This window comes from Loxodonta africana, chromosome 3 (assembly GCF_030014295.1).
Source record: "Loxodonta africana isolate mLoxAfr1 chromosome 3, mLoxAfr1.hap2, whole genome shotgun sequence".
Taxonomy (NCBI): Eukaryota; Metazoa; Chordata; class Mammalia; order Proboscidea; family Elephantidae; genus Loxodonta; species Loxodonta africana.
The window spans coordinates 192,809,353-192,819,524 of NC_087344.1; the positions used below are offsets into that span (position 1 = coordinate 192,809,353).

The window sequence follows — 10,172 nt, forward strand, 5'->3', positions numbered from 1 at the left end:
GTTCTCATATTAAAATAAAAATGTTAGCAAGTGAGATAATGCAGGAAACCACTGGATGATCAGAAATAAAAATGAGATAGCAGCAATATTTAATGGATCTTTTTCCTCTATATTTAGAGATTGGTGTCATCTCAAACTGTTGAAGCAGAAGGTTAATGCTATGCCCTAGCTTAATGCTCAGGAAACAAGTTTGGAAAATCCCTGGAATCAAATGCCATCTACTTATGAAAACCCAAAAACCAAACCCACTGCTATTGAGTCGATTCCGACTCATAGCGACCGTATGAGTTTCACATAATTTAGAGGGGAAACTGGGATAATTCTCAATTTATTTATTTTCAGCAAGTTAGTTTTTGAGTATATACTGAGTATTCTTGTATATGATAGAGATACAGTTTTTGTCTCTGATAGGTTACACTTTGGGGAGCCAAAAACAAACTTACAGTATTAGTGGCAAAGCAAGTAAGATTTTCGTTATTACTAAGGAAACACAGAGGGAGAAGTGATACAGCATGATTAGGAACTTGTGGGAAGGAATCAATGAGTATGTGATATTTAATTTGGGAATTGAAAGAAGGGTACAATATAAAAAAAAATACAAGAACAACAATAACCACAAATACAAAGCATGGAATATTTCCAGATTCTGGAGCATCTTCGTTAATCTAGTGCTGCTCTAACAGAAATACCGCAAGTGGATGGCTTTAATAAGACAAATTTATTCTCTCACAGTCTAGTAGGTTACAAGTACAAATTCAGGGTGTCAGCTCCAAGAAAACCTTTCTCTCTGTTGGCTCCTTCGCCTGTTCGAGGATCTTCTCAGGCACAGGGACCCCCAGGTCCAAAGGACGTCCTCTGCTCCTGGTGCTGCTTTTTTGGTGGTATGAGGTCCCCGACGCTCTGCTTGCTTCCCTTTCCTTTTATCTTTTGAGAGATAAAAGGTGGTACAGGCCATGCCCCATGGAAACTCCCTTTACCTTGGATCAGGGAGGTGACCTAAGGGTGGTGTTACAATCACACCCTAATCTGCTCAACATAAAATTACAATCACAAAATGGAAGACAACCACACGATACTCGGAATCACTACCTAACCAAGTTGATACACACATTTTTGGGGGGACATAATTCAATCTATGACAAGGTGGTAATATGAAAAATAACATAGTTGTTCAAAATAGTTCAATGCTCATTATATACTTCTCCATATGCGCATCAATGCTAATGTGCACGTGGAGAAGTATATAATGGCAGCTGTGAGTGGAAATGTAGTTTGGGGAAAAATAGGAAGGACCTGGATTATAGTGTTTTTACTTTGTTTTATAGATAATCGAGAGTCATTTCATTTTACTAATAGAATCAGACTTTTCCTATAGAAAAAGAACTCTGCTGCTATTGTGAGGATGGCTTAGAGTAGGAAGAGATGGAATCCAGGGAGTCTGCTTATAAGGCTCTTCTAATAGTGCAGGTAACAGCTAATTTCCTATAAAAAGGAGGGAATGAATCCTAGAAGTATTGTATCATGAAACTAGGTTGGATGAGAAGGATGGAAGAAATAGTGGGTTTAAAAATCTCTCTAAAATTTGCATCTTAGATGACTAAGAGGATTTTGAAACTTTTCATTGAGATACATAATCCTAGTGAAGCAATAGATTTGGGCAGGTGGTGAGGGAGGGTAAGAATGCTTCAATGAAATACCTAGAATAGGCAAATATATAGAAATTAGAGTTTAACAAGGTTATCAGGGGCGGGAAGGATGAGGAAAGGAAGGAATCATTGTTTAGGTAGTATTAAGTATTTTATTTGTGGGGATGGAGAATTTGACAATGGATATTGGTGATGTTTGCACAACAATATTGACATAATGGTTTTTATTGAATTGTACATGTGGAAAATGTCAAATTGGTTAAGTGCTGTGTTCTTACACATTTTTACACACACATACACATATATACACACACATACAACCTAGTGCTAGCAATAGGAACTGTGCCATAAACCCTAGCGAAAATATCTGAGCCTCCATACTCAGGAATTCAGAGACAGCTCCTAGGAATGATAGCCTCTTGAGTCTCCAAGTTAGGTATATCAAGTGGAGGAAGCGCGTCTGAATAGGCAACCAGTGAATGCTGAAGCAAAACTGAACTAGTCTAGCCATGTGTTTCTGTATGGAGAAACCAGACCTTCTATCCTGTAAGAGTTTATAGAAGAGTCATAAAGGTAGTTCTAAGGCAGTAGCAGTATTTCTAAACCTAATTAATTTTAACAAATGACTGAATGGAGATGAGTTATATGATTAGTCTTGAAAGAGAGCTATATTATTTAAAGGCAAGACACATAAATGGATGTTTCCTTAGATGGGGAATATATTAAAAGGATGTGGGGGTAGGTCTTCAGACATGAATGCTATAGCTTACTGAATATATCTATCAGTAATCTGGATAAAAGAATAACTGCTTAAAATCACAATTAATGTACATAAAAACTCTTTTGGGGATTCCTTTACCAAAAAAAAAAAAAAAATGAGTGGAGACTACGTAATGCTGCATGGGGCAAACAAGGATAGGATCTATGTGAGCAACTGTTTATACACTGCATGGGAACACTTGTTCCCAAATCCACTGGTAATATCACTGGCTGAAAAACAGCACTTTGGGTGCATATCAGTTGAGAATAATTTCTGGTAAGTTTATGATTCTTTTTTTCTCTCCCATGCCTGTTGTTTCTCATTTGTACCAGATTGGCACTAGTTTTTTTTTGTTTTATTCTTAATAAAGGGTAATTTTCCCTTAGTTTTCTGTTTCAAAGATCTCTGAACCTGATCATTTTGGCTTTATTCCACAGGATCAACTCTCTATGGCCAACTCCTCCCTTGTCACTGAGTTCCTGTTGATGGGTTTCTCCAGTCTTGGGGAACTGCAGTTTGTCCTTTTTGTGGTCTTTTCCTCTCTCTATTTGATCATTCTCAGTGGAAACTTTACCATCATCTCAGTCATCCTCCTGGATCGAAGCCTCCATACACCCATGTATTTTTTTCTGTGTGTTCTCTCAATCTCTGAGACCTTATACACAATTGTTATCCTGCCCAAGATGCTCATCAACTTGCTCTCTGTACTCAGGACACTCTCCTTCATGAGTTGTGCTACCCAGATGTTCTTCTTCCTTGGTTTTGCTGTCACCAATTGCCTTCTTCTGGGAGTGATGGGTTATGATCGCTATGCTGCCATCTGCCAGCCTTTGCAGTACCCCATTCTCATGAGCTGGAGGGTATGTGGACAGCTGGCAGTAATTACTATTATTTGTGGCTTCCTGACATCTCTGGTAGGTACAGTTGTGGTGTTTAGCCTCCCTTTCTGTGGGCCCAACAAGGTCGACCACTACTTTTGTGATATTTCTCCTGTCATTCGTCTTGCCTGTGCTGATGCCCACATTAATGAACTAGTCATCTTCATTGCTGGAGTCTTTGTACTTCTTGTGCCCTTGCTCTTCATCTGCATCTCTTATGGCTTCATTGTCCACACCATCCTGAGGATCCCATCTGCTGAAGGCAAGCGAAAAGCCTTCTCCACCTGTGCCTCCCATCTCACTGTGGTTATTGTCCACTATGGCTGTGCTTCCTCTGTCTACCTGCGGCCCTCAATCAAACACATGTCAGGCAAAGATAGGCTGGTGACAGTGACCTATACCATCATCACCCCACTGTTGAACCCCATGATATACAGCCTCAGGAACAAAGATGTCCAGATGGCTATTAGGAAAGTGTTTGGGAAGATTGGGTTTTCTTCTAAGACTTTATAATTAGAACACTTTTCAATATTACTCATACATATGGGTCAATAAAAATATGGATCCATAATTGTTTTAATTATGGGAATATCTATTTTATTTATCTCTGTAACTGTGTAGTTTTTGATGAGTTGTTTGGTACTCTAGGGACTTACTCTTCTCCTATGTAAAGAGAGGATATTAATAGGCTCTTCTCTGGGTTGTTGTAAAGATTTAGGGAGATAACAAAGTATTTGGAAATACAAGATAACTCTCCTCCTCCTCAGCCTGTTCTTCCTCTAGATTCATAGTTCTCAAAAAAGTCTTAACAACTGTCATTGCTTGCCTTGAATTTGGGTTGTTTTCCCACAGTCTCCTCTGATCATATTCTTTGCTTAAGGTTATGTCCAGCCTAAAATGACGTGTCTAAACCTGAGTGGCTTAGATCTAACAGTATGACATACTGGGGAAAAAAGTCATTGCATATATAATTAGAAGACTTAATTAGATACTGGTTAGGTCATAACTTTAAGAAAGCTACCTTTTCTTTTTCTCTGAACCTAATTTTTAATATTAAGATGGGAATAATGTAATTTTTCTTTCCTACTTCACTGGGTTTTTGTATCAAATGGATAATATGAAAGAAAACATATGCAATATATGAAACCATACATAATGCAAGACTATTATTATTTGAGGCTTTTCACATCTCTGCAAGGACCTTAATTTCTTTCAGAGTCTCTAGAAATGGCATTTCTAGATGCCGTTTCTGACCGTCCCTGGGAATCACTGTTTATGTTACGCAGAGGGTAAGCTACAAAAGTGAATGGAAAAAGAATAATCAGCCATCCAGTCTACCTCAAGCTTAAGAATATGACTGCATGGTCTTCCACACTGAATTCGTTAAGAAGAGGGAGATACACAGTTTTAAACTTACCATCAAACTACATAATATGACACATGGAAGGACATAGGTGATCATCCAGTCCCATCTTCAACCTGTACATAAATTCTTTCACTAGCATCTCTGAGAGAAACTAGCCACCGCTGACTTCCCAAAATGGACATTCCTGTTGTACTCAGCTCTCATTATTTCTCCTCATTTTAGCTGACATTTTCCTGTCTGTAGTTTTTGTACTTTCCATCTCTTACATCACACAGAAAATCCAATCCTGCATCCGAGATGTTTGACACAGTTATGATGACAACTAGAAAATTCTCTTTCCGTTACTCATGTGACCTGAATTTTAGACACCTCATCTTTTTTTTCATCTTTTTGGGTACAATCCTCTAGATATTCAGCAGTGATGAATATTATTTTTAAATCATAATGCATAAAACTGAAGGTTATATTTAATGTGTGACCTCCTTTTCTAGGGTAAAATGTAACTATACTCTCCCTTGCTACTTTTATTTATATTTTTAAATTAAAGTATATAAAATCATAAATAATGTTCTTTTCTACTTTTGCATTACTACCTCTATTCCTATTTTTGTCTCCTACTTTTCAGTCTTACAATGATGTCTTTTATTTTCATTTTTACTAGTTAAATTATGAAGGCATTTAAGGGAGGTACTAAATGTATCCATAAGCATAGCATTGTCTATCTCCATTATTTTATTCTGTTGCTTTTTTTTTTTTTACCTAATTTTTTTTTACCTAATGTTTGCAATTGTCACTTATCAACATATTTTTAGGAAGTAGTATTTCTTTATTATAGATATTTCCGTGCTGATATTTAAACTACTTCCATTATGTATTCAGGAACCCTGGTGGTGCAGTGGTTAAGAGGTTGGCTGCTAAACAAGAGGTCAGCAGTTCAAATCCACCAGCTGCTCCTTGGAAACCCTATGACGCAGTTCCACTCTGTCCCATAGGGTCGCTATGAGTTGGAATTGACTCGATGGCAACAGGTTTGGTTTGGTTTTTGTTATTATGTATTACTAGCTTTGTTTTGTGCTAGTAAAAAATGTTATTAACATTAGTTCTATTTTTTGGAATTTATTGAGTTTTTATTTGTGGTTTCTTCTAAATTATCCCTGGCCACTTAAGGTCTTAATAAGGAACACATGGCTGCTTGATCAGTGCTTCTCAAATCACTCACACGAAGGACCGGTTTTCTTTTTCACAGACCAATACTTCAGTAAGATACAATTAAAATGAATCTTTAGAAAAGTGATTTTATCACATACCAATCCTTCAGTTAAATACAATGAAAATGAATCTTTAGAAACATAAAGTACATCTGAACTCTTGTACAGCTTGTTTAAAAAGATGTGTCCACTGTTTGCATCCTTTAAGTCTCAGTAACACCACATTCTATAAAAGTTGATTAACAATCAATTGGTTTTCTATACCTGTCTGATCACAGACCAATAACAGAGAGCTCATGGAATGGCACTAGACTGCAGACTGCAATTTCTGTAGCATTGTTTTAGACATCTTCCATGCTAGAGTCAGACTGGAGGTTTACTTCTATGGCAATTAAGCCAGGAGCGATCTGGACCAGAGACACCAGGCAGAACTGAGAAAGTGTGAGGAGTGTACTGAGAGCAGAAGGATTAAGTGTGAGTACTCTTTTATAGGAAACATCGCCAACCCCTTCCCACATTCAGGCCCCAAAAGACTGACAGTCAGTATTAAACCTTTCAGTGACAAAATGAAATTTCTTCCTCTGGAAAGTGACTGGAGGTTAGAGGTTACCTCAATAAAATGAATAGCCTGGTTCTGCCTGACATGCCCACGCCGGAGCCTATCAGGCCACAACACCCCCTCCCGTGTACAGAGAGGTTCTAACAAGCTTTTAATACCACTGTCTGAAATATATTTGAACATCCAAGGGGTTCAAATATATTTGAACCCCTTGGATGTTCAAAGCAAGCCTTGAACATGAAATACAGAAGCCAAATAGGAAAAGCAAAAGATTCTCAGAGGAAATAGAGAAAATGCAGAGAATACAAAATAGTACAGTTATGTTGGGGGAATGGTCTACCTCTACACCCCCCATCCAGGCTGCCTAAGTAAAGGTTGTGGTCCTAGGGCATTTTTTGATAAGGAAGCTGGAAATTTGGTAGACTTCTCTCTCCCAGTTCCTTTCCCTTTTCAGAGAAGCCTTCCCCCTGTTCTGGGCACACAGCAAGTTTCTCTGCCTCTTGCACATGTGTGAGCACAACATGGCTCTGGGCCAACCCCACTTCAATATCTGTTCCTGGTGGGAAGGGAACAGAGTCTCTTGTACTGTGGCACAAGAGAGAAAACAAGTCATATTGTAAGAGCTGGTCTTGGGAGGTGGGCTGAAGGGGAAATAAGCTTCGCAAGGCTGAACATGAGTGCCCACCAGTTCTCTACAGTTTACATTCTTATGTATGCCCCTGGCATGGAGGCGCTATTATCCACCACCACTATAAAACCTCTGCTCTCCCACTGCAGGGTGAAGAGATCTGCTTTGGTACTGCAGCCGCCCAGGACTTACCTCATCTGTAAGTCTCCCTAATAAACTCCTTTGCTGTCACACTGGAGTTGCCCACCTCTTTCTTCAGTCTCTTGGCACCCTCCATTTTTGGAGGCAAGTTACAAGTTATTGGTCTATGCCTGGACAATTGGCGAGCTAGCCAGGAGACTGAGGAAATGGTGGGTGGGAGTGAGGCCTCTGCGGGGAAAATCCCAGGTTGGCCAGTGGCCTCCATGTGGGGATGTCTGGCCTGTATGCCTTTCTGTGGGGGAAATCCTGGGTTGGCCAGCAAATTCCATGTGGGGGTGCCTGGCCCATACGCCTTTCTGCAGAGGAAATCCCAGTTGGCCAGTGACCTCCATGCATAGAGGTCTGACCCGTATGCTTGTTGTGGACCACCGTGTAAGTACAGAGACTCCCTGAAAATGCGAAGTGGCATAGCTTGGTTGTGAGCAGATGTGTGCCTTCATAAGTATGGAAAAGAAGCTAGGAGAACAGCAGCAGCTGTGGATGGCTGTTGCCCCAGGCTGTTTGGTTGCCCACCAAAGCCCAGCTAGCTGCTGAAGCACGCATAAGAGCTTTGCAAAAAGAACTACATTTGGAAAGGGATGTGCAGCAGTCGTGTGTGGCCATGAGTGATGTATTGAGCAGCTGCATCTGTGAACAGGATAAGCAACAAAAAAATGCTCACCTGCAGATTTGTAAAGATTGGGGGATTCAAGGGCTAGGGAAACGATCACTTAGCCATTGCTAAAAGCCCTCCAACAATAAACCACAGATAGTCAGGGGGGCTAAGCAGATCCCCAGTGCTGAGAACACCCTGCAATCTCCAGTGCAAAGCAAGAGTTAAAACAGCAGAGAAAAAAATGGAGTAAAAAAGCCCTTTAAGATAGCTTGTGTTAAGTGACCTTGAAGGGACCTAGAGGCCCTCTCTGGAATTCTCTGATAGCTGTTCCTGCCAAGATAATCAAGCAGCAACACAGCTGAAGCTGCAATAGTAAGGGGAAAACTAAAATAGAAGGGTCCGCCTCCATGTTACCAGGCAACTGGGCTGAACCCATGCTTACACCTGGTATGGTGGAGGCTCCACAAATGACTGAAGGCTCTGCCAGCTTTGCCCAGATCCTCTGACTTTCAGAAATAATTAAGATGGAAGATTAAGCCTAGGTCCCTCTGTCACCAGGGAGGACCAAAGACCTTATGGCACAATTAAAGTTCAGTGAGGAAATTAAAAGAATTGTATGTCTTGGGCTTTTAGCTACCATTGCACAGGTAACTGTGATCTCTATAACACTTGGCACCAAAATGAGGAAAACTTTTGGGTCTGAGATCACCATTGTTGAGACCCTTGCCAAAGTCTGACTATGGATAAGTGCATTCATGGCCCCTACAAACCGCCATTATATGTATTGATGATGTTGACGTATTAATGTACACCTTTGTAAACTTTTGCCCCAAGTCCTCATGGGAATTGCTACCATTAGGGCCATTTTTCACGGGGGCACACAGAAACTGTGACTTGGCCTATAAATAATAGCCTGCCCATTCAATCTTTTTTTTTTTTAATTTTTTTGAAGTGAAAGTTTACAAGTCAGTCTCTCATACAAAAATTTATAAACACCTTGCTATATACTCCTAGTTGCTCTCCCCCTAATGAGACAGCACACTCCTTCCCTCCACTCTCTATTTTTGTGTCCATTTGGCCAGCTTCTGACCCTTCTGCCTTCTCATCTCCCCTCCAGTCAGGAGCTGCCCACATGCTCTCTTGTGTCTACTTGATCCAAGAAGCTCACTCTTCCCCAGTGTCATTTTCTATCCCATAGTCCAGTCCAATCCTTGTTTGAAGAGCTGGCTTTGGGAATGGTTCCTGTCTTGGGCTAACAGAAGGTCTGGGGACCATGACCTCCGGGGTCCTTCTAGGCTCTGTCAGACCATTAAGTCTGGTCTTTTTACGAGAATTTGAGGTCTGGATCCCACTGCTCTCCTGCTCCCTCAGGGGTTCTCTGTTGTGTTCCCTGTCTGGACAGTCATCAGTTGTATCTGGGCACCATCTAGTTCTGGTCTCAGGCTGATGTAGTCTCTGGTTTATGTGGCTCTTCCTGTCTCTTGGGCTCATAATTACCTTGTGTCTTTGGTGTTCTTCATTCTCCTTTGGACCGGGGGGTGAGACCAATTGATGCATCTTAGATGGCCGCTTGCTAACGTATAAGACCCCAGACGACACTCTCCAAAGTGGGATGCAGAATGTTTTCTTAATAGATTTTATTATCTGGCCATTCAGTCTTGCCACTGACAACCCTCAGACTGACATGTAAAGCAAGCCCCTGTGGACATGAGACATCTGGACCAAAAAAAAAAAAATCGGTTCCATTCCTGATAAGCCTCTGTTACTTGTGTGAATGATCAACAGAAAGGCCCCTGTGCTGAGAGGGGAAAACAATTAGTGAGTAGATTGCTCCTGCCAACTGACTGCAGAGGCTAAAGCGTTCTCTACAGCAAAGAGATGTGGAACTGATCACCTCCTGGATTTAAGAGAGGACAGCCCATGGAGATTCTTACACCATCCTAGACTGAGCCTGCATGTATGGACTGCCACTGTCATCAGAAAATGTGGGACAGCATAGAAAAGCTGACCTGCCTACGACAGCCTGGACAAGGCTAAAACCTGCCCAGAGAGAGACTCCTGAGCCAATAGGCCAGGGCATTCTTGGCAGGTAAATCATATTGGGGTCTCTTATCCTATACAGAGGGTTCCACTGGATCTTCAATGAACTCTTTACACTCTATATCACCCCCAAGCCACAGGGGTAATTGAGTAGTTCTATGGATAGGCTTAAACGGCTGATAGAAGAGGACGAGGCAGCCCCAGCCTGAAGTATTATACATCTCAGGCAAGCAGTTTGGGGTCTCAATGCAGCAGTTTCCTGCAAGGGCATTTGTCATTTATACCATATGT

At 41.0% G+C, this 10,172-nt stretch overlaps 1 protein-coding gene across 1 annotated transcript; it reads left to right on the plus strand.

The window, feature by feature from the left end:
• The first annotated feature begins 311 nt into the window (after positions 1-311).
• LOC100654712 (olfactory receptor 10R2-like) lies at positions 312-3,990 on the plus strand. The gene has a single exon (XM_023553968.2). It carries the CDS (start codon positions 2,856-2,858, stop codon positions 3,795-3,797), a length of 942 nt encoding a protein of 313 aa, XP_023409736.1. The 5' UTR covers positions 312-2,855; the 3' UTR covers positions 3,798-3,990.
• The last annotated feature ends 6,182 nt before the right edge of the window (positions 3,991-10,172 follow it).

Excerpts from the sequence above, each read along its gene's own strand:
- LOC100654712 (XM_023553968.2), top strand. The coding sequence starts at position 2,856 with ATGGCCAACTCCTCCCTTGTCACTGAGTTCCTGTTGATGGGTTTCTCC.